Below are 24288 nucleotides of genomic sequence, written 5' to 3' on the forward strand. Positions count from 1 at the left end.
GTGTGTCAGGGTCAAAATAAGAGTCGTGGTCAGTGAAAAGTTTATTCTCAGAGTGAAGGCAGAGCTCAGAGTCAGGGTGAGGAGTGTACTATTAGGTCAGTGTCAGGGTGATAAGGTCAGGTTGAGAATCAAGGTTACTCTTGGGTTCACTGTAAGAATCAGAGGTAGAGGGAGGCCAAATAAGGGTCAAAGTTTGGGTGAAGTTTAGTGTCAGTTTCAGAAACAAGATGAGTATTAAGATCAAGGACAAGGTGAGAATGTAGGGTCATTGTTTAGGGGAGAATCAGGGTGAGGATCAGAGTCAGGTTCAGTATCAGTGTGGCATTAAGAGTGAAGGTGTAGGGGCTTCCCTGGTGGCTCAGTGGTTGGGAGTCCGCCTGCCAATGCAGGGGACACGGGCTCAAACCCTGGTTCAGGAGGAACCCACATGCCGCAGAGCAACTGAGCCCGTGAGCCACAACCGCTGAGCCCATGTGCCACAACTACTGAAGCCCGCGTGCCTAGAGCCCATGCTCTGCAACAAGAGAAGCCACCGCAATGAGAGGCCTGCGCACCGCAACGAAGAGTAGCCCCCGCTCGCCGCAACTAGAGAAAGCCCTCGCGCAGCAATGAAGACCCAACACAGTCAAAAATAAAAAATAAATAAATTTATATATAAAAAGAAAGAGTGAAGGTGTATATGATCAGAGTGAGGGTCATGATCGGAGTCAAGGTAGGGTGAGGGTCAGCTCCAGGGTGAAGGTAGTATAATGGTTAGGGTGAGCATCAGAGTCAAGATCTGGGTATTGGTCAGGGTCAGGATGAGTATCAAGTAAGGTACAAGGGTGAGGAGGTCAGAGACACTGTCAGGATATGCCATCCGTATCCCCTATTACACTGTGAGCATTACAATGTCAGAGAATGAAACTTAATCATCTTTGTATCCCCATCCCTAGTTTAGCACCTGGCACATAGTAGTCATGCAATGTGTTGGAAAGAAGTAAAATAAAGGATACTCTACCCAGTTTATGTACCTCTTTCCCCTGTGTCTGAATTTTTAATCAATAATGAGATAATTGACCTAATGATACAGTGCTAGAACTGCTTGTCTTACAACTGGAAACTTTAATGAAAATGTCAGGACCGGTTATTTGATGGAATATCAAAAGCAGCCGTACCATTTACTCTGGCACCTTCATGCTTTTGGATGTTCCGAGTTTTCTGTTTTCCAAAGCACTTATTAAAATGCTGATGCCCCAAGAACATATCGTCTGTTTTGTTCACCACTATATCATGTCATCAAGGACACTGCTTTTTCGTTGCCGTCCTCCTTGAGTGAGAACAGTGACTGGGACATAGTTGGACTTCAGTAAAGAATAGTTGAAGGAATGACTTTCTTGTACCAATTCTTACTGACTGCTGCTGTCTGCTGGCAGCAGTTTGTTGAGCAGTGTGATGCTGTTTCAGCAGTAGATTAGCAATGTGTGCCATCTGCACAATAAGACAAAGTGAGGGCTTTTCTAATATGTTTGCCATGAATACGTTAAACCACTCTTCTTGCCTTAGCTATCAGCTAACATTTTGGAAAGTTAGTTGACTGCAGAGAGGAAGACTGTGGTACTAGGAGGTGGGGAAGGGTATTGACCAGGGGGACTAAAGGTGCTGTGAGATGGCAATGAGAATTCTGGAAAACAGATTCTGCTGCTTCCGTGTTTGGCTGAGTACTTTGCCGGAAACAGAAGAATTTCAAGCTTTTTTTATCCACTAGCTTTTTATTCGTTTTATTTAGTTTTTCCACAGATTAAGAGGTTAGGTTGTACAATGCAACAGTGTTTTAACATTTCACTAATTGAATGAAGCTAGCCATGTGCAACGAAAAGGTTTTCATGTTTATTTATCGAGATTGTGCATACACTCTGTTAATTTCACAGTCTTTGCACATGTATTCCTCCCTGAATTAGAGAGGAAAAAGCGTTGCTGAGGCTCAGAGATAATGGAGTGATTTTAAAGAACAAAGAAATGGATTTAAAATTCCCCGTCCCCAGAATCTTATATCTTTCTCTGGTTAGGAAGCAGATGCACTCATCATTTTTCCAAAGCTAGGTTATCTCAAGGCTTTGTGTCCAAGTTCAGAATGGGGGTGTCTGCAGGTATTTTATTAAGAGCTTGAAGAGAATTTGAAGGGTGGAGAGAGACTTTTTATAGCATAAGTACAAAGGATCTTATACTTCTCCCTACTCAAAATTACAATGTGGACTATGTCAGGGCTGGCTAAAGGAGCAGTCATTTGCATCTGCAATGGAGCAATGCTTTGTTGCATTTGTGAGGGGCAGTTGAGTTTTCTGTCATGTTGTCACAGATGCAGTTTGGGGCATGAGAACTCACTGCCTAACGTGGTCTTCTTACTTCCCACCTTCATGATCAGAGGAGGCAGACCATTGCCCTGTACAAGAATTATTCATTTATTCATCCAACGTGTATTTAGCCCTGGACCAGCACGCAGGTTACAGAACCAAATAAGGTCACTTGTTCCTAACGGCATCTGTCTTAATTTCTTCTAAAATAGACCCTGAGACAAAGACTTGGGTGCAGGTAGTTTTTTGGGGGGAGACAATTCCTGGAAAGCACAAATGAGAAAGTGGAAAAAGTGAGACAGAAAAGGGGAAAAAGGCAATAAAGGGTGCATAAAACAGCAGTTTAGGGCTGGAAGCAACTAGGGCTCAGTTCTCCTGGGGAACCTCTGAGAAACAATGCGGAAAACGTACAAAATCTCCCTATTAGAGTGAGGGCTGGGGCATTGATTTACCCACATATATTGATGGTTCCAGCAAAGCTCCCAGCCCAGGAGAGAGCACTCAGGTGGAGGATGAGAAACACTGATTCCTGAGTTGAGATGTTGTTGGTGTGCCAGGGACTGTTTACCATAGCTACAGGTGAACCAGGGAGATATGGGGCAGTGCATCAGTAGTATTTACTACAAAATCCTCGCTTTCTCTGCTCCAAGGCAGGGTCCATTTTGGAGGCAACAAACTTCAGACTGAGATAGAGCAAGGGCCGCCATGTAAGGCTGTGTAGGTTGTGCACTGTGCCACTCCAAGGGTTGCCACTTGCATAGAATGCAGTGTAATTATTGTCCCCCAGAGCTGTGCAATGAAAAATCTGTGAAACATTCACATGAATTACATTGTGATTGGCACCCCTTGGAGCCATGCAGCACCTAGTCTGCAAAGCTGTACACACAGTTTCTCTTACAAAAAAATCCTCCTATGAAGGGTAGATATTATTTTTGGAAGAATGAGTAAATTATCGTAAAGCATTAGACAGAGGACATTTCAGAAAAAAGGGACTTCAGTTAATATGTTTGTATCAGCCCAGTGATAGTTATAGATTCTAAATGGCTATCAGACTTGAGATCCAGAAGGCTTTGCCTAACAGCATCTTTTCTTAACTTTTTAGATAGATACAGACCACACACACGGCATCTGCACCTCATTGGGAGGCCCAACTGCTACCCAAATTCACAGCCCTCTGGCCTTCCTCACCTACACAGGACAGGTATAGCTGCCGTGCATACAAGGTATAGGTGTGTCACATTAGCTCAGAGAATTTGCAGTCTCAGTTTCCTACCATTTCTTTCTTTCTTTCTTTTTCTTTCTTTCTTTCTTTCTTTCTTTCTTTCTTTCTTTCTTTCTTTCTTTCTTTCTTTCTTTCTTTCTTTCTTTCTTTCTTTCTTTTTTTTTAGGTAAGAAATGGATTTATTTAGAAAGAAACACACTCCACAGACAGAGTGTGGACCATCTCAGAAGGCGAATGGCCTCAAAATATGCTGTGGTTAGTTTTTATGGGCTGGGTAATTTCATAGGCTAATGAGTGGGAGGATTATTCCAATTATTTTGGGGAAGGGGTGGGAATTTCCAGGAATTGGGCCACCACCCACTTTTTGACCTTTTATGGTTGGCCTCAGAACTGTCATGGTGCCAGTGGGTGTGTCATTTAGCATGCTAATGTATTACAATGAGCATATAATGAGGCTCAAGGTCTACTGGAAGTCAAATCTTCTGCCATCTTGGACCCAGTCGGTTCTAACCAGTCTTTGTCATGTCCTATGGCTATATCATTGTTTTAAAGATTGTGCCCTACCCACTTCCCTCCTGTTTCACTACTATATATAAAATAGATAACCAATAATGACCTACTGTATAGCACAGGGAACTCTATTCTGTAATGACCTATATGGGAAAAGAATCTAAAAAAGAATGGATATATGTATATGTACAAGTGATTCACCCTGCCGTACACCTGAAACTAATACAACAGTATAAATCAACCACACTCCAATAAAATTTTTAAAAAATAAAATAAAATATAAATTTCCTTCCATGAAATAATAAACTCAAATGAAATAATAAACTCAAACGTCTACTTTACATAGATATTCTCTAGCAAAGGTTGGCAAACTACAGACTTTGGGCTGAATCCAGCCTGCTGCCTGATTTTGTACAGCCTACAGCTAATATGGTTTTTACATTTTAAGTGACTCTACCATTTCTTTAGACCATTCTAGTCCAGTGTGGTCCCAACAATTAGCGGTTTTACAGTAAATGAGGCATATGCAACCTTACAGATGTATCCTAATTTGTCATTTCCAATGAGACAGAACTACAAGAAGACAGACTCTGAATTTGTTTCAAAGGCTGATCCTGGTTCAGCCCAGGGCCTGATGCAGTATTCTACATGATTTACTTGTAATATTCTGCATGATTCTTTGATGAATAAGAACACAATGCATATAAAACAATGGCCCCCATCTCCAAATTCCTGCCCAAAGCAATTGACAAATGGTATAAACTTTCATATAAACAAATGCATAGTTAAAACCAAGTCTTTTTAAAATTACAAATGTTTCATTGTTAATTGTAAAATATTTGAGAAAGAAGATAGGCACACAATATACATTTTGGAAATATATTTCTTGCCTTAATTTTAAATCTTGATCATAAGTTCTGTCCCAATTTTCTTGTCTACCTAAGCTTTCTTTTAGAAGACTATTTTAGAAGTTGAGGAGAAATACAGGTGGAAAAGAAAGGTGGCATAATAGATCATCTACTATTGCTATTGATCAACTGTTGAACAGAAGTAGTTCTATTTTTCATGAATTAAAAATTCATTATATGCAAGCATAAAGTAAGCATACTATGAGTACTTGCGTAAGCAGGGTACTTTCTGAGTACTTACCGAGGATAAATCTTATATTACATAGGAAAACACTTTATAATTATAACACTATAGAAAAATCACTTTGTTTCTGAGGGATTACTCAACTGTATTCTTGTTTTTTTGAAGCTTATTTTTAATGATTCTTTCTCTAGATTTACTAAGGTAAAATTTAGGTTCTTCTTTAATCTTCTCTTTTTATATCTGCAAGCAACATATATTCTCACTGATCATCACAATGACTTTTAAAAAGAGAGATGATTACCTGCTTTTGTGAAACGACCAATCTATATTGCCAACTGGGTCACAGCAAAACTGATTTCTCATTGCCCTGGTTGGATACAGCTGTGCTTCTGAGCAAGCTCTTTTCTGGAACGGATACCTTGGCAGGCCAACGGCAGTGAACTCTGGGAGGGGCAGGGATCAGGGAAATTAGGATAAGGATTGTTATATGGATTCCGTATGCTCTTTGCCAGGAGCACATACTGTGTTTTTGACATCGTTTGTTTTCCAACTCTCAAAAGTAGGGGAGGAATGTTTTTCTGGAGGAAAGGACACCTGAAGATTCCCATAGCATTACAAACCCTCTAGAATTGGTCTCCAGAAGTCTTGGCTGCCAGATGAAGCTTCCCAATGCACACCAGCTTTGCTATAGGACTGAAGATGCAACTGTGTCTTCATTCCCTACTTCATTCCCTTCCTCCCTTTCTCTCTCCTCTCTTTTTTTTCCTTTTTTTAACATCTTTATTGGAGTATAATTGCTTTACAGTGTTGTGTTAGTTTGTGCTGTATAACAAAATAAATCAGCTATATGCATACGTATATCCCCATATACCCTCCCTCTTGCGTCTCCCTCCCACCCTCCTTATCCCACCCCACTAGGTGGATGCAAAGCACTGAGGTGATCTCCCTGTGCCATGCGGCTGCTTCCCGCTAGCTATCTATTTTACATTTGGTAGTGTACATATGTCAATGCTATTCTCTCACATCGTCCCAGCCTACCCTTCGCCCTCCACGTGTCCTCAAGTCCATTCTCTACATCTATGTTGTTATTCCTGTCCTGCCCCTAGGTTCATCAGAATATTTTTTTTTTTTTTAGATTCCATATGTATGTGTTAGCATACTGTATTTGTTTTTCTCTTTCTGACTTACTTAACTCTGTATGACAGACTCTAGATCCATCCACCTCACTACAAATAACTCAATTTCGTTTCTTTTTATGGCTGAGTAATATTCCATTGTATATATGTGCCACATCTTCTTTATCCATTCATCTGTCGATGGACACGTAGGTTGCTTCCATGTCCTGGCAATTGTATATAGTGCTGCAATGAACATTATGGTACATGACTCTTTTTGAATTATGGTTTTCTCGGGGTACATGCCCAGTAATGGGATTGCTGGGTTGTATGGTAGTTCTATTTCTAGTTTTTTAAGGAACCTCCATACTGTTCTCCATAGTGGCTGTACCAATTTAAATTCCCACCAACAGTGCAAGAGGGTTCCCTTTTCTCCACACCCTCTCCAACGTTTATTGTTTGTAGATTTTTTGATGATGGCTATTCTGACTGATGTGAGGTGATACCTCATTGTAGTTTTGACTTGCATTTCTTTAATGACTGGTGATGTTGAGCATCTTTTCAGGTGTTTGTTGGCAATCTGTATATCTTCTTTGGAGAAATGTCTATTTAGGTCTTCTGCCCATTTTTGGATTGGGTTGTTTGTTTTTTTGATATTGAGCTGCATGAGCTGCTTGTATATTTTAGAGATTAATCCTTGGTCAGTTGCTTCGTTTGAAAATATTTTCTCCCATTCTGTGGGTTGTCTTTTCGTCTTGTTTATGGTTTCCTTTGCTGCGCAAAAGCTTTCAAGTTTCATTAGGTCCCACTTGTTTATTTTTGTTTTTATTTCCATTTCTCTAGGAGGTGGGTCAAAAAGGATATTGCTGTGATTTATGTCATAGAGTGTTCTGCCTATGTTTTCCTCTAAGAGTTTGATAGTGTCTGGCCTTACATTTAGGTCTTTAATCCATTTTGAGTTTACTTTTGTGTATGGTGTTAGGGAGTGTTCTAATTTCATTCTTTTACGTGAGGCTGTCTAATTTTCCAAGCACCACTTATTGAAGAGGCTGTCTTTTCTCCATTGTATATTCTTGCCTCCTTTATCAAAGATGAGGTGACCACAGGTGCATGGTTTTATCTCTGGGCTTTCTATCCTGTTCCATTGATCTATATTTCTGTTTTTGTGCCAGTACCATACTGTCTTGATTACGGTAGCTTTGTAGTATAGTCTGAAGTCTGGGCGCCTGATTCCTCCAGCTCCATTCTTCTTTCTTAAGATTGTTTTGGCTTCGGGGTCTTTTGTGTTTCCATACAAATTGTGCAATATTTTGTTCTAGTTCTGTGAAAAATGCCACTGGTAGTTTGATCGGGATTGCACTGAATCTGTAGATTGCTTTGGGTAGTATAGTCATTTTCACAATGTTGATTCTTCCTATCCAGGACCACAGTATATCTCTCCATCTGTTTGTATCGTCTTTTATTTCTTTCATCAGTGTCTTATAGTTTTCTGCATACAGGTCTTTTGTCTCCCTAGGTAGGTTTATTCCCAGGTATTTTATTCTTTTTGTTGCAATGGTAAATGGGAGTGTTTCCTTAATTTCTCTTTCAGATTTTTCATCATTAGTGTATAGGAATGCAAGAGATTTCTGGCATTAATTTTGTATCCTGCTACTCTACCAAATTCATTGATTAGCCCTAGTGGTTTTCTGGTAGCATCTTTAGGGTTCTCTATGTGTAGTATCATGCCATCTGCAAACAGTCACAGTTTTACTTCTTCTTTTCCTGTTTGGATTCCTTTTATTTCTTTTTCTTCTCTGATTGCTGTGCCTAAAAATTCCAAAACTATGTTGAATAATAGTGGTGAGAGTGGGCAAACTTGTCTTGTTCCTGATCTTAGAGGAAATGGTTTCAGTTTTTCACCATTGAGGACGATGTTTGCTGTGGGTTTGTCATATATGGCCTTTATTATGTTGAGGTAGGTTCCCTCTATGCCTACTTTCTGGAGAGTTTTTATCATAAATGGGTGTTGAATTTTGTCAAAAGCTTTTTCTGCATTATTGAGATTATCATATGGTTTTTCTCCTTCAGTTTGTTAATATGGTGTATCACATTGATTGATTTGCATATATCTAAGAATCCTTGCATTCCTGGGATAAACCCCACTTGATCATGGTGTATGATCCTTTTAATGTGCTGTTGGATTCTGTTTGCTAGTATTTTGTTGAGGATTTTTGCATCTATGTTCATCAGCAATACTGGCCTGTAGTTTTCTTTTTTTGTGACATCTTTGTCTGGTTTTGGTATCAGGGTGATACTGGCCTCATAGAATGGGTTTGGGAGTGTTCCTCCCTCTGCTATATTTTGGAAGAGTTTGAGAAGGATAGGTGTTAGCTCTTCTCTAAATGTTTGATAGAATTCACCTGTGAAGCCATCTGGTCCTGGGCTTTTGTTTGTTGGAAGATTTTTAATCACAGTCTCAATTTCAGTGCTTGTGATTGGTCTGTTTATACTTTCTATTTTTCCTAGTTCAGTCTCAGAAAGTTGTGGTTTTCTAAGAATGTGTCCATTTCTTCCAGGTTGTCCATTTTATTGGCATATAGTTGCTTGTAGTAATCTCTCATGATCCTTTGTATTTCTGCAGTGTCACTTGTTACTTCTCCTTTTTCATTTCTGATTCTGTTGATTTGAGTCTTCTCCCTTTTTTTCTTGATGAGTCTGGCTAATGGTTTATCAGTTTTGTTCATCTTCTTAAAGAACCAGCTTTTAGTTTAATTGGTCTTTGCTATTGTTTCCTTCATTTCTTTTTCATTTATTTCTGATCTGATCTTTATGAATTCTTTCCTTCTGCTAACTTTGGGGGGTTTTTTGTTCTTCTTTCTCTAATTGCTTTAGGTGTAAGGTTAGGTTGTTTATTTGAGATGTTTCTTGTTTCTTGAGGTAGGATTGTATTGCTATAAACGTCCCTCCTAGAACTGCTTTTGCTGCATCCCATAGGTTTTGGGTCGTCATGTTTTCATTGTCATTTGTTTCTAGGTATTTTTTGATTTCTTCTTTGATTTTTTCAGTGATCTCTTGGTTATGTAGTAGCATATTGTTTAGCCTCCGTGTGTTTGTATTTTTTACATTTTTTTCCCCTGTAATTGATATCTAGTCTCATAGCATTGTGGTTGGAAAAGATACTTGATACAATTTCAATTTTCTTAAATTTACCAAGGCTTGATTTGTGACCCAAGGTATGGTCTATCCTGGAGAATGTTCCATGAGCACTTGAGAAGAAAGTGTATCCTGTTGTTTTTGGATGGAATGTCCTATAAATATCAATTAAGTCTGTCTTGTTTAATGTGTCATTTAAAGCTTGTGTTTCCTTATTTATTTTCATTTTGGATGCTCTGTCCATTGGTGAAAGTGGTGTGTTAAAGTCCACTGCGATGATTGTGTTACTGTCGATTTCCCCTTTTATGGCTGTTAGCATTTGCCTTATGTATTGAGGTGCTCCTATGTTGGATACATAAATATTTACCATTGTTATATCTTCTTGGATTGATCCCTTGATCATTATGTAGTGTCCTTCGTTGTCTCTTGTAATAGTCTTTATTTTAAAGTCTATTTTTTCTGATATGAGAATTGCTACTGCAGCTTTCTTTTGATTTCCATTTGCATGGAATATCTTTTTTCATCCCCTCACTTTCAGTCTGCATGTGTCCCTAGGTCTGAAGTGGGTCTCTTGTAGACAGCATATGTATGGACCTTGTTTTTGTATCCATTCAGCCGGTCAATGTCTTTTGGTTGGAGTGTTTAATCCATTTACATTTAAGGTAATTATTGATATGTATGTTCCTATTACTATTTTCTTAACTGTTTTGGGTTTGTTTTTGTAGGTCTTTTCCTTCTCTTGTGTTTCCTGTCTAGAGACGTTCCTTTAGCATTTGTTGTAAAGCTGGTTTGGTTGTGCTGAATTCTCTTAACTTTTGTTTATCTGCAAAGGTTTTAATTTCTCCATCGAATCTAAATGAGATCCTTGCTGGGCAGAGCAATCTTATTGTAGGTTTTTCCCTTTCATCACTTTAAGTATGTCCTGCCAGTCCCTTCTGGCTTGCAGAGTTTCTGCTGAAAATCAGCTGTTAACTTTATGGGGATTCCCTTAAATATTATTTGTTGCTCTTCCCTTGCTGCTTTTAATATTTTTTCTTTGTATTTAATTTTTGATAGTTTGATTAATATGTGTCTCAGCATGTTTCTCTTTGGATTTATCCTGTATGGTACTGTCTGTGCTTCCTGGACTTGATTGACTATTTCCTTTCCCATGTTAGGGAATTTTTCAATTATAATCTCTTCAAATATTTTCTCAGACCCTTTCTTTTTCTCTTCTTCTTCTGGGACCCCTATAATTTGAATGTTGGTGTGTTTAATGTTGTCCCAGAGGTCTCTGAGACTGTCCTCAATTCTTTTCATTCTTTTCTTTATTATGCTCCCTGGCAGTGATTTCCACCATTTAATCTTCCAGCTCACTCATCCATTCTTCTGCCTCAGTTTTTCTCTTATTGATTCTTTCTAGAGTATTTTTAATTTCAGTAATTGTGTTGTTCATCACTGTTTGTTTGCTCTTTAGTTCTTCTAGATCCTTGTTAAATGTTTCTTGTATTTTCTCCATTCTGTTTCTGAGATTTTGGATCATCTTTACTATCATTACTGTGAATTCTTTTTCAGGTAGGTTGCCTATTTCATCTTCATTTATTTGGTCTTGTAGGTTTTTACCTCGTTCCTTCATCTGTAACGTATTTTTTTGTCATTTCATTTTTTTTCTTTTCTTTGATGGCTGGTGCTGTATTCCTGTCTTACTGGTTGTTTGGCCTGAGACGTCCATCACTGGAGTTTGCAGGCAGTTAGATAGAGCTGAGTCTTGGTGCTGAGGTGAGGACCTCCGGGAAGCCTCACTCTGATTGATATTCCCTGGGATCTGAGGTTCTCTGTTAGTCCAGCAGTTTGGACTTGGCGCTCCCACCACAGGAACTCGGGCCTGACCTCTGGCCTGGGAACCAAGATATCATATTGTAAGCTTCTTGGTGCGGTATAAAAAAAAAAGAGGAAAGAAAGAAAGAAAAAAAGGAGCAGTACAATATCAAAGAATAAAAAATAAAATAAAATTAGAAAGATAAAAAATATATTAGGAAAAATCAAACTATAATTGAAACAACTGCAACAAGGTAAAATAAAACCACAACAGAAAAAAGAAAAAAAAAGGGGGGTGGGGAACAAGCCAAAAGGAGAGATCACTAACGAAGTATAAAGAATAAAATGAAATTAGAAAAGTAAAAGATTTATTAGGAAAAATAAAAATATAAAGGAATCAACAACAATGAATCAACAAGGTAAAACAGAACCACAATCTAAAAGAGGAAAAAAGAAAAGAAAAGAAAAAAAAAATCCTTGGCATGGGGTGGAGTTTAGGCAGGGGTGGAAGCTAGGCAGGGGTTGAAGTTAGGCAGGGGTGGGGCCTGGGCGGGGTGATGTTCAAGCGTGGGTTGGGGGTCTCTGCTTAGGACCTGCACGGAAGGGGAGAGGCAGCACGTGGAAAGGAGGGCCTCTGGAGTGTGGAGTTCCGGAGTTTGGAGGTAGGGCCCTGGGGGAGGGTGTGTGGGTGGGGTTTAGGCCCCGCCCATTGGAGGGGGTCTCAGAGGGTGTCTCCGAGTGCAGAGGTGGGCCTTGTGTGGGGGTGTAGGGGTGGGGCTTGGGCTCTGCAGGGCAGGAGGGAGGCTCTGAGGGCAGAGGGTTAGGTCCAGGAGCCCAAGAGGCTTCCCGGTGCCTAAGTGGACAGGGAAAGCACTGGCCCCGTTCCTTTCCGTTCCTTCGTGCCCCTCCCCCACTGTCTCCCCCAGGGTCTCCCCTGGTGCCGTGGGTGGGTCCCGCTGGGTGTAGAAACTCCTCCCCTCCCCCAGCCGCCCCTCAGGGGTGCTGGTCCCATAGGTCTGGCCTTTACTTTTGCTCCCCCTTCCCTCCCTCCCACTCCCTCAGGACCCGGGCAGCTGGAGGGGGCCTCGGTGGGCAGAGGATCAGGCCCGGGATCTCAGCAGGTTCCTGGGGGCCCAAGTGGGCAGGGGAAACCTGGCCACGCTCCCTTTTGATCCTCTGCCTTCCCAGTGGTTCCCCAATTTCCCCCTTCTGGCGTGGGATCCCTTCCCCTCCCTCAGCCGCCCCTCAGGGGCGCCAGTCCCGTCCCGCCTCCACTTCTCCTCCCCCTTCACTCCCCCCATGCCCCATGTCCTACCCAGTCACTGGGGTTTCCTCCCGTCCCCTTAGGTGTCCGTGGTCCCCTACCAGTGCCTGATAGGTGCCCTAGTGTTGAGGAGATGCGAATTCCACGTCCTCTTAGTACGCCATCCTGACTCCAGCCCCTCTCTTATTTTCTTCATTCCAACAATTAAACTCCTCCTATGTGTCTGGCACTGAGAACAGTGGTGAACTTGATAAGACATTGACCCTGTCTTCATGGATTTTATAATCTAGTGGTGGAGAGCGATGAGCACACACACATAGAATTACAAATTATGATAAGTGCTGGGGAAAAAATATGATGCTACAGGAGAAATATGGGAGGAGTAGGGCGATGTGAGGGAGAAGACAACCTCTGAGGAAACCACATTAAACTGCATTGTCAGTAAAGGTGAAGTAAGAAGGAGAAGGGTGGAAGTGGGCCTGTGCCCAAGCCCTGAGGCAGAAAGTATGGAGGTCAACTCCCCTGGGGAATCAAGAGCAGAGAAAGGTAACTGGCAGGCCATGAAGTTGAAGCAATAGTCTGGGGCCCGAGGATTCAGGTAAAAATATAAAATGTCTGTTGAGAAATAAAACCTGCAAGAGGAACTAAAAATTAAGAGAGGATGTGGAACTGCACCTGAGAGACACATTACCCTACAGAGGGTAACATGTTCTCTCGTAATTATTTGGGGGAACTGTGGCCATTTTGCAATGTCAGTAGCATTGGACCTGAGAAATGACAACGGTATTAGCTCACTTTTTTCAAGTGATTCTTTGAGCTCTAATGGGTTCATCTGGGGGACAGCTGGAGCAGATTAATGTTCAGCCTGTAGCATGAAGCCTAAAGTGTTCATTTAGGACCCATGCTGGTAGCTCAGAGGAATGAAAGGTCATGCCCTTTTGAATGAAGGACTGCTGTTTGACGGAAGGTAATAAATAAAAAGACTGCAGCGCCAGAGAGCTCTGGGGAAGGTTTGCAATGAGGAAGGTATAGAATGGCAAACTGAGCCGGGGGAGGCACATCATGATGAGGGAGTTGGTGAATGGGAATTCAAAGCCATATATTTCATTCTTAAAACATTTTCCGTATCAGTGAATGAGCTGGGGCCCTGCGCCGTGTAATGGAGCTCTTCACTTACTGCTGCCTCCGCCACCCCACTTCCCTCCAGCCACTCTGACTTAGGAAGCAAAATGGCATCGAAGGGGTAGGGAGAACTTTGATTACTGGTTGACTAAAGAATGTTGTGCATCAGCTTTTTCGTGAGCCTGAGAATCATTTCATCTTTGAAATGAAATGCATTAAATGCGTTCCATCTCCTATGAAGAAAAAGTGTCTTGTTTATGTTAGTAAAATATACATAACATAAAAATGACCGTTTTAACCTTGTTAGGTGTATGGTTCGGTGGCATTAAGTACATTCACATTGTGCAGCCATTACTACCATCCGTTCCCACCATCCATTCCCAGAACTTTTTCATTTTCCCCAACTGAAGTTCTGTACCCATTGAACACTAAGCATTGCCCCTCCCTCCAGCTCCTGGCAACCAGCTTTCTACTCTCTGTCTCTGTGAATTTGACTACTCTATGTGCCTCCGTAGGCAGAATCCTACGGTATTTGTCCTTTTGTGAACGGCTTATTTCACTTAACACAATGTCTTCAAGGTTTGTCCATGTATCAGAATTTCTTTCCTTTTTAAGCCTGAATAAGATTCCATTGTATGTATAAGGCAGGAGATAGATGGGCTCCAGGCTAGGCATTTACAACTGGCCTCCTGTTCACACTTCTTGGGGTGAGAGGAAGATGGGCTCCAGGCTGGACATTCATTACCCAGCCCCCTGTTTACATTTCCTGAAGCAAGAGACAAACGGGCTCCAGGACTACATATTTATAACCAGACTCCTGTCTATATTTCGAGATCTACACCTTGATATAAAAACCAGCAACAGAAATAGGGTAAATAACCAGACATTGGACATTTTTATGGCAGGGACAGAATGGGACTAAACCCTGTTAAAAGATCAAGAGATCATACATTTCCCATCCTTAGGGCAAGGGAAATACTGCACATGTGCAGAAAGGCTCCTTGGGGGTCAAAAAGGGGGGGCACCACCCCATAATACGTGATGCTAAGGCTGTCCCATAGACCTCTGGGCTGAAATCCGTCTTGGAAAAACGTTGCGCACGCACGTTGGGGAGGGTCCTAGGGCAGGGCAGGTGTGGAAAAAGAAACCAGGTAATTGGCCAAAGGTAAACAAAGACCCGGAAGAACTGCCCTATATAAATGACCTAACCACCTCTTCACTGCGTTCCTCCTCATTCAGGAGGACACCCACACCCTTCCTCTCCCGGTGTGTATCTCTGCCTTGCTTCTGTCTTAACTAAACAAACTGTTTCTCTGTGTGCTCTCCCACTTGTTGTTGTGCTGTGTCTCTAATAATAAACTTTGTACCTGTTTTTACAGTTTTGCCTCTGTGAGAAATGCATTTTTCGCTGGGGGCAAAAGCTAGGGGGTGTGGTGACTGGGATTCCCGGTTTTCATTCAGGCTCCCCAGGTTCAATTCTTGGGCAGGGAATTAAGATCTTGCTTCACGCCACCACCCACTGCTGCCTCTCCGAGATCATGTATACACCCCATTTTGTTTATGCATTCATCTGTCAGTGAACATTTGGGTTGGAGGAAAAGTATGTCCAACCCATGGAGCAGAGACAAGATATTTTTCTTTTCATATATTGTCTTATTTTTCCTCTTTTCTTTGCACACTCCTTGCTCCCTCCCTCCTTCTCTCCCTCCCTCCCCCTCTCTCTCCTTCCCTCCATCCCTCCCTCCCTTCTCCCCTTCCTCCCCAACCCCAGCCCCTGTAGAAGGAGGATAGAATTTGACTGAAGTTTGTTATCATTGGGAATCTCAGGGTATAGTACAATGACTTCCTTTTTTTGAAATGATTGCAATAGAATTTATCTTTCGGAGCACATTTAGATTCACGATAAAACTGAGCAGCAAGCGCTGCATTTGGAGTACTCAGTGGAGCGCTCCCATATACTCCCTCCTTCCCCTCCGCCCACACCCGCAGTCTCCCCGACAATCAGCAGCCCTCACCAGAGGGGCATGTCTGTTACAGTTGATAAATCTACATTGCAACCTCGCTATCATCCCAAACTCATGCTTTACATTAGGTGAATCACTCAGTATTGTACATTCTGTTGGTTTTGACAAGTCTGTAACGACATGTATCAACCATTATAGCATCGCATAGAATAGTTTCACTACCCTAAGAATTCTCTGTGCTCCACCTACTTATCTCTCCCTCTCCTTAACCCTTGGCAACCACCGATCTTTTTATGGTCTCCATAGTTTTACCTTTTCCAGAATGTTGGAATCATACAGTATATAGCATTTTCAGACTGGCTTGTCTCACTTAGCATTGTACTATGCCTTGAAGGTTCCAACACGTCTTTTTTCACGGCTTGATAGCTCATTTCTTTTTAACACTGAATGCCATTCTGTTGCCTGGATAGACCACAGTTTATTTATCCATTCACTTACTAAATGATGTCTTGGTTGCGTCCAAGTTTTGGCAATTGTGATTAAAGCTGCTGCAAACATCCGTTTGCAGATTTTTGTGTGGACATAAGTTTTCAACTAATTTGAGTAAATACCATGGAGCACAATTCCCAGATCATACGTTTAGCTTTGTAACAAACTGTCTTCCAAAGACAGTCAATGGAAGTCAATGACTTCCTTTTGGGTTTTACAGGAAACCAGGAGTCCAGGCTTGATTATAATACCTAAGTCGTCACAGGTTGACAGTTTGGATTAAGTGAGAAAATAAATAGGGAAATGGTCAGTCATCGACACAGAGCCTGATTTAAGATGGTTCCTTTTTTTTTTTTTTTTTTAACTCTTGCAGAGCTGTCCAAACAAACTAGAAATGGGGATATGGAGACAGGAGAAGGGTTTTATGACTGGTTTAGTCATTATGATTTTTGAAGGCTCAAACCAGAGCCTTCAGTTTTGCAGAAAGGAGAGGAGGAAGGCCTCTGAAGGATTAAGCAATGGTTTAGGCATCAAGGATAAATACGAAATTGGACAAGAGGCAGGCTTCTTAACCCAGAAGATTGTAAGAATCATGGAACACCATGATAAAAAATGAAGTTGGGAGGGTCAGATGTTTAGAAAGAAAAAAGGCCATTATGGACACACAATAACTGGTTAGTACTTGCTGATGGAATTAATTTGAAGAATAATAAAGGTTCTTATTTGTGATCGTGGTTTAATGGTGGACAGTTTTGTTTCAAATTCCTGTAATGGGAAGATCATGAACCCCATTTCTGTTTTCCCATTATTTCCTCTATTGCAGAGAGGAAAATAGCTCGATTTGCCCTTGAATATAACAATAGTCAATGACTGAGAAAAATCATTTGCTGTCGTCCTCTGTGTCAGGTAAGTGTCACAAGGGTGACCTATAATTATCAGTTGCCACTTCAACAGAGAGGAGCAATTACAGCAAGGGCAGTTTGGTGTTATATATCAGTGTGACAGGCTTGCCAAACTGATGGGCAGTAAATGCACAGGCACAAGGTTTTAGGATAATTTCCGCATCCAATAGAGTGGAGAGCTTTGTCAGAGAATGTAAAAATTAGCTGAGCAAATTTCATCCTGATTATTTTTATATATGTTTTGGAAACCTAGCCAGAGCTTCATCTTGGGTCAAATATTGAACAAAACCCGATTATGGGAGATAACTGATTCACGCTTTGTAAAATCTAGACAGGTTGATATCAACTTGCTCATGGAAAAGGCAAAGAAATTAAGCAATATCATGTGAGTGGCTGTCAGCTGGAGGTAGGTCAGCAACAATATCTGATGGTAATAGCTGCAGCAGTACTATTTATTCGTTAGAAATGGCCAGTAACGCAAGAGGAAAACAAACATCATTTTTTAAAAAAAATTATTTATTTTATTTATTTTATTTTTGGCTGCATTGGGTCTTCGTTGCTGCACGCGGGCTTTCTCTAGTTACAGTGAGTGGGGCTACTCTTCGTTGCAGTGCACGGGCTTCTCACTGCAGTGGCCTCTCTTGTTGCGGAGCACAGGCTCTAGGTGCACAGGCTTCAGTAGCTGTGGCGCACGGGCTTAGTTGCTCCGCAGCATGTGGGATCTTCCCGGACCAGGGCTTAAACCCGTGTCCCTTGCATTGGCAGGCAGATTCTCAACTACTGAACCACCAGGGAAGGCCCAACAAACATCATTTTTAATGTCCCCAAAGATAACCCGTCATCATACAGATTTTTTTCTGTGCATGTGTAAATTATATATATTGCCTCTAAGATTGTCCCCATTGATTGCTGCTGCCTTATATTCATGCCCTTGTACAATCCCCTCCCCGAGTGTGATTAGGTTACTAAAGATTGCGGCTTCCATCTTGGGTGCTTTCTCTCGCTCTGATGGAAGCCAGGGGCTGTGTTGCAAGCTCCCACACGGAGAGGCCCTCGAGGCAAGGAACCGAGGGAGGACTGACTCCAGTCAACAGACACTGAGGAATTGAGCCCCTCACTCCAACAACCTGTGCGGAGCTGAATCCTGCCTACAACCACGTGAGTGAGCTTGGAAGTGGATTTCCATTCGAGCCATCAGTTGGGACTGTAGTCCTGGCTGACAGCATAACTGCAGTCTCATGAGAGATTATGAGCCAGCCAGGCCTAGCTAGGCCAATTCCAGATTTCAGAGCCACAGAAACTCTGAGATGGTACATGTTTGCTGTTTTAAGCTGCTAAGTATTGGGGTAGTTTGTTATGCAGCAATAGGGAACTAGTATGTAAATGTTTACAAACATTGGATTACAGTGTCTTTTGTCAGTCAGAGTTCTAGAAGCAAACAGAAGGCACCCAACTGGGATTTTGAAGAGAAACTTGGGCAGTGTTAGGAAAATCAATAAGGTAGGAAGAGGCAGCCAGGGCTTACAACAGTGGGAAGCCATTATCCTCCCTAGACCTGAAAGAGAAAGGGAGCCAAAGAGATAGTAGCAGTATTGTAGAGGAATGCAACACCTGCCAGAACTGGGCTGAGGCAGGGAGCGAGTAGAGAAGAAATACCCTGACCTCTTTCTCTCGCCATCCTCAGATCTGCCCATGACTCTCATTGGCCAAACCCTACTGGAAACCAGGGGGCAGTTCCTACCGGTCAGCTTTCTAGGACAGAAAACAAAAGAAGAGAAAGTAGGGAGTGGATCTGCTGGGGCATAAGGACAGAAACCAGGATATGCAAATGCTCTTGTGCAACTGTTTTTATTTTTACCATCCTTCTGTATCATTAAAGATTCTTCCACATCACGGTTTTAAATAGCTACATATGGATACTGTAACCAAAGTATGTCAATCATGCAATGATGAACATTTTTGGTTGTATAAAAATTCTTCTTTTGCTATGAAAACGGTGAAATGAATATGCTTATCGTCATATTTCTATGGCTTAAAAAAAATAATTCCTTAGAGTACAATGCAGTAAGTAGAACAGTTGAGGACAAAGAACATTTTTTAGGGTTTTGATATATCTTGTCATATCACTCACCAGAAAAGTTGCTTTGATGCTCCCCCTATAAAAATCTTTGCCTATTTGATAGGTTTGAAAAATGCTGTATTGTTTTAATTCTCATTTTGATGTTATTAAGGAATTTAAAATATTTTCACATGTTCATTAGCTACTTATTTTTCTTCCTTTGTGACTTTCCCCATTTTTTTCTATTGGTATTGGTGTTTTTCTTATTGAGTTATAGGAACTATTTAGTATTAAGAATTCATTCTTGTCATATGTGCTGCAAATATTTTTCCTAGTTAAAAAAAATCTCATGCATAAACCTGTTTCTTTACCTCAAGAATATTAAAATATTTACCTTTTCCTTCTAGTATTCTAATAAATTATATAAGTGAGAACTTTAATCCAGTTGGAACTGTTTTTGGAGGTAAAGTGTGAGACAGGGATGAAACATAATTTTCTTCTAAATGGTTATCTAACTGTCCCAAAGCCGTTTATTGAAAGGACAGTCTTTTTTTTTTTCCTCACTGATTCAAAATGGAAACACAAATCCACATGGAAAGTATAACCTTGATTTTATTACTTAAAGGGTTCCTTTCCGTTACATATGGGTTAAAATATGCATATGGGTTAAGATACATGAATACTTTTATTGCAAATGATTCTATTACTTTATTTTTCAATATAGATCAGTAACGAACTTGGAGCTTGGGTCTAGTTCTGGCTAAAGATTATGTCCTTTATTTCCCCTAAGCTGGACCTAATTTGTTTTTTTTTGATGTATTGTTTTTGACCTCCTGATAATTTTTGTAAATACTACGAATATTTCGGAACTAAAGTGAACTTGGCTTACAGTGGTAGATTTAATTGAGGAAGACAATATTATTAGTATAATTTCACATGTTTAGTGCAAACCAGTACTTATTTGGTAGATTTTTTAACTAGAAGATTTGAGGATATACTCTGCCTGCAATGTGGTGACAATGACATTGCATTGTAATGTTCCATTTAAAAGGCATGCACAAGTGGTAATGGATCTTTCTGTAAGCATTTCATGAAAGGAAGGCCCCAGGTCATGTTTGTTCATCTGTATTTCCTAAAGGGTTTCCAGTGGCATCATGAAATACCTGATGAAGCTTTTACCTCTGAACGATAGAAGAGAACATAACATTTCTGTCTTGCTCTCTTAGATCACTCACTCTGGGGAAAACCAGCTGGGGACACTCAAGCAATCCTATGGAGAAGTCTATGTGGCGAGGAACTGAGGCCAACTGCCAACAGCTAGCACTAATTTGGCAGGTATGGAAATAGGCCATTTTGGAGGTGGATCCTCCAGTCCCAACCAACTCTTCAGATGTAGCCCTAGCCGATGATGCCTTGACTGCAACCTCATCAGAGAGACCCAGAGTCTGAACTGAGACAGGCTTGTTGCCGAAATTAGCCTCTGTACACCGGTGCCGAATTAAATCTTGGAGACAGAGTTTTGGGTGAAGTAGAAAGAAACCGCGTTATTGCTTTGCCGGGCAAAGGGGACCACAACAGGCTAATGCCCTCAAGACTGTATGTCCCACCCTGGGACACGGGGGTAGTGAGGAGTCTTTAACAGTGTTCGGGGAGCAGGGCGTGGTCAGCTCGTGGACATTCTTCTGATTGGTTGGTGGTGAGGTAATTGGGAGTCAGCATCATCAACCTTCTGGTTCCAACCGGTCTGGGGTCTACGTGCTTGTGGGCAGCATACGGTTAACTTCTTCCACCTGGTGGCGGTTTCAGTATCTGCAGAACAGCTCAAAGGACATGGCTCCGAATATTATCTATAGACCTTGGGGAAGAACTAAAGGTCCTTGACTTTGTTTAATGGCCAAAGTATTATTATTTTGTCTTGCTTGACTGTGTTCCTTTCTTTCTGCATTTTCTCACTTCTCTGATTAAATTTATTCTTTGACTAAAGTTTTTCTACAGACAAAAGGCAGGTGGAGGACATGGGTGGGCGTCTGTTCCAGGAAGGCCTTGTAGTGTCCTGCTAGGTTACAGGCTGGGACCTGGGACCTGGGACCCTTTGCAGCAATGCTTGCACCTGGACAAACGTCTCCTCAAGCAACAAATACAAAGAAACTCCAATGGACTAAAAATAACTGTGTGCGTGCGCATTTGGGGCAAATTATGAACAAGATACAAAAAGCCCCAAAACTTAACTTCCACATCTGAGGAGTTGGGAGCAAAAGCATGGTAGCGCACATGATCCTTGCACACTGCACTACCAAGGGGATGGGCACACCACCCAAGCCACCCCTGCAGCCTGACCCCCAGACCTGCCCCTACCCTCACCCCATATAAGGGACCAGCTTTCCCTCCCCTCACGGAGCAAGCAGGGCCACCTGTTACTTGTTTTCGCGCCGTCCTGCTACAGTACGAGTCCCAGTAAAGCCTTGCCTGAATTTCTCGTCTGGTGTTTTTTCAATTTCTATTGATTAAGGAGTCCAAGAACCCTGGCCGGTAACAGAACCACTCAGGTAAGCCACTCCCAGATATCTGGGGGTTCAGAATTTGAAACCCTGAAGGCATTCTGCTAATCATTTCTAGACCATCTCAACTAGAAGAGAATATTGACTGTAGAAGTGGTATGAAAGACAGATTGAAGAAAGGCAAAGAACCTAAGGCTGTTGCAAAGGTTTTGAGGAAATATGATGAGGTCACTAAGTAAAATTCCAAGCCTGGGTCTGCTATGTTCTCTGTAGCTTTGGGTTGGTTAGTGAACCTCTTGGAGCATCAGGATTCTCTGTAAAATGAGGATGCTAATGGTGCTTACCTTACAAAGTGGCTGTATTAGAGCACCACATCTGAGATGCAGTTGGCTCTTAATAGAAGGAAACTTAGAAGGTATTTGTTTGAAAAATGTAAAGGCAAGTCCACTGCGAGAAACTTTAAGTACTTAAAGTGGTCTTTGAAGTGTGCAACTGATACTACAGCTAACAGGATGAGCAAGTAAATAACCGAACAAATGAATTATATTAAGTGCAAAAACTGCTGGTAAGAAGTAGAGGACATTAATTTTTAGCTCGAGTAAGGAAATTTTTGAAATGTTTTTCTATATTTAATAATTTTCTGATAATGAGTGTTTTATGGAAAATCAGACAAAATTTCTACAGGTGAAACCAACAGATAAAAGCAAATAACTCATTGGAAGCCATAGGTCTCGCCCGCTGAAGCTAGTCCTGCCTCTCCATGGCCCCGCCTTCCACTATAGCCACGCCTCTTTTGTGTTTACGGTTGGGCTTCACCCTTTCCTCATCACCGGGCTCGCTACGCCTAGTTCCCAGTCGAGGCTCGTTTGCTCGCGAGAGTTCCTCCACCTGGCCCACTCAGAAGCTGTAGGAAACGGAGGCAGAGAAGAGTCGCGAGCCTTGGCTCGACCACACTTTCCAGGCCCCGCCCCTCCTTCCTCGCCCTCCTCCTGGCCCAGCTTCCCCGGTTGCACGTGTAATTGTTGTGGTTCAACCTCACGTGGCCACGGAAGTGCCGGCGTTACATGCCCCGCCTCCAAGATGGCGGCGCCCAGTGCCGGGGCCCACGACCTGAGCCGGCTCAGCTTTGAATTATAACCTTGACTGAGTCTGTGCGGCCATGGACCGGCCTGGGTTCACAGCCTCGCTGGTGGTGAGTACCGGGCGGTAGGGTGGGGGCGCAAGGAGTGCCGGAGGCTTCCCTGTCCTAGCACCTCCTTCCGGTTTTGCGCGCTGAATCATCCCCGGGTCACCGGTCACCAGGTCTGGGAGGAAGCACGGGGCTCCTGGGCCGCGCCGGGCCTCGTGTCAAGGTCCTGAGTTTCCTACCTGTATGCCAGAAAGAGACGGGGGTGGGATAGGGGTGGCACTTGACTCTTAGTCTTCCGCACCGCGGTTTACCTAACGGAAAAAGAAAAGTTTCAATTGTATACTGTAACCATACTCTGGAGAGCTTGGCAATTAATGAAATATATGTAACAAAACAACTCGAGTCGCTCACAGACCTCCTGGTCAAGACTGTGGTTTCATTTTGCTGTATCTTTTTTCAGTCTCGGAAAATGACGCATCCATTCATTCATCCTGTATATAATTAATCTGCTTATTTTGCTTCCGAGCATTTTTCTAGGCTTTGGGTATATACTGATGAGCAAAAATAGCCGCGCGTGGAGCCAGTACGTCAGTGGTGTTTAATTACTGAGAAAACAACGAGAATCAACGTGTCTTAACATCAACCCCCCCCCCCCCCCACCAAATCCTTTAATAAATATTTTGAAACCTTTCTTAGGACATGTTCAGTAGGGGATACTAGATACAGTAGTGAACAAGACAGATTGGCTGCCTATGTTTTCATTGTAGGAGAGCGGGCAGAGGCAGAAAATAGACAAATACCTTTTCAAAAGCTTTTCCTGAGAAACGGAGGCCCAGAGGACTTTCTTCGTTTAATTATCAAATGTTTTTGCAGGTGTTGGAGATAACATGGTGAACAAGATAGACCTGGTCGCATGGGTCAGGTGGTGGAGGCAGAAGGGTGAAATGATTGTTATCATAAATGATGATGAGGGTTAGTTTCAGAGTGCATGGAAAGATGTGGAAGGGGGATCTTACCCAGACTGGTGGAATGATGGTTTTAAATCTAGATTTGTTGATATTTGTAGAAGCTAGGTTTTAGAGATGCAAAGAAATATGTTACCCCTTTGAAGACGTTTTCCTGTCCAGCTGGTGAGATAGCAGTAGTACTTGTGACAATTAACATTGCTCTGCCGGGAACTAGGGTAAGCTCTTTACATACATCATCTCATTTAAGCCTGACAAACAATTGAAGTCTTATCCTAGTTTTCCAAATGAGGGAACTGAGGAATAGTATGTTAGATAATTTGTCCAAAGTCACACAAGTGAGATACAGTTCATGTGTGGAAGTGTTGGAGCTTAGATTCCAAGCAGTGTAACATGGGATTCCATTTACTGCTCCTTGAGACTATCTCTGAAGTCAGCAAGAGTAGCAGCTGCTAAAAACAGGTGAGTGTCAGAGTTAACAAAAGAAAAATTGTATTAAAATTTATTTATTTTATTAAAGAAGGGTACACATGCATACTTCTTTTTTCAATGTAGTTACAGAGGATAAAATTGGGATCGACTGGTAGAAGTTTCAAGGAAGTTAGATTTCACTCCCGGCGAATTCATTTAGCATGCAGTTTATCTACCATGTGTTCCGTCTACTGGTACTGTGATTGCCCTTGGAGATTTGA

The 24288-nt window shown here is 41.9% G+C and overlaps 1 protein-coding gene across 1 annotated transcript in view; it reads left to right on the plus strand.

Annotated features, from left to right (window-relative positions):
* Nucleotides 1–24288, plus strand: part of SLC25A26 (solute carrier family 25 member 26) — a 298689-nt gene that overhangs the window by 138549 nt on the left and 135852 nt on the right. Inside the window, exons 7-11 of the mRNA XM_082412391.1 lie at nucleotides 3436–3534; nucleotides 3722–3810; nucleotides 16867–16949; nucleotides 17907–18103; nucleotides 20231–20339. Coding sequence (XP_082268517.1) covers nucleotides 20277–20339 — 63 coding nt within the window. The 5' untranslated portion in view covers nucleotides 3436–3534; nucleotides 3722–3810; nucleotides 16867–16949; nucleotides 17907–18103; nucleotides 20231–20276. The remainder of the gene's footprint in view (nucleotides 1–3435; nucleotides 3535–3721; nucleotides 3811–16866; nucleotides 16950–17906; nucleotides 18104–20230; nucleotides 20340–24288) is intronic.

This window comes from Balaenoptera physalus, assembly GCF_965194825.1.
Source record: "Balaenoptera physalus genome assembly, chromosome: 11".
Classification (NCBI taxonomy): domain Eukaryota; kingdom Metazoa; phylum Chordata; class Mammalia; order Artiodactyla; family Balaenopteridae; genus Balaenoptera; species Balaenoptera physalus.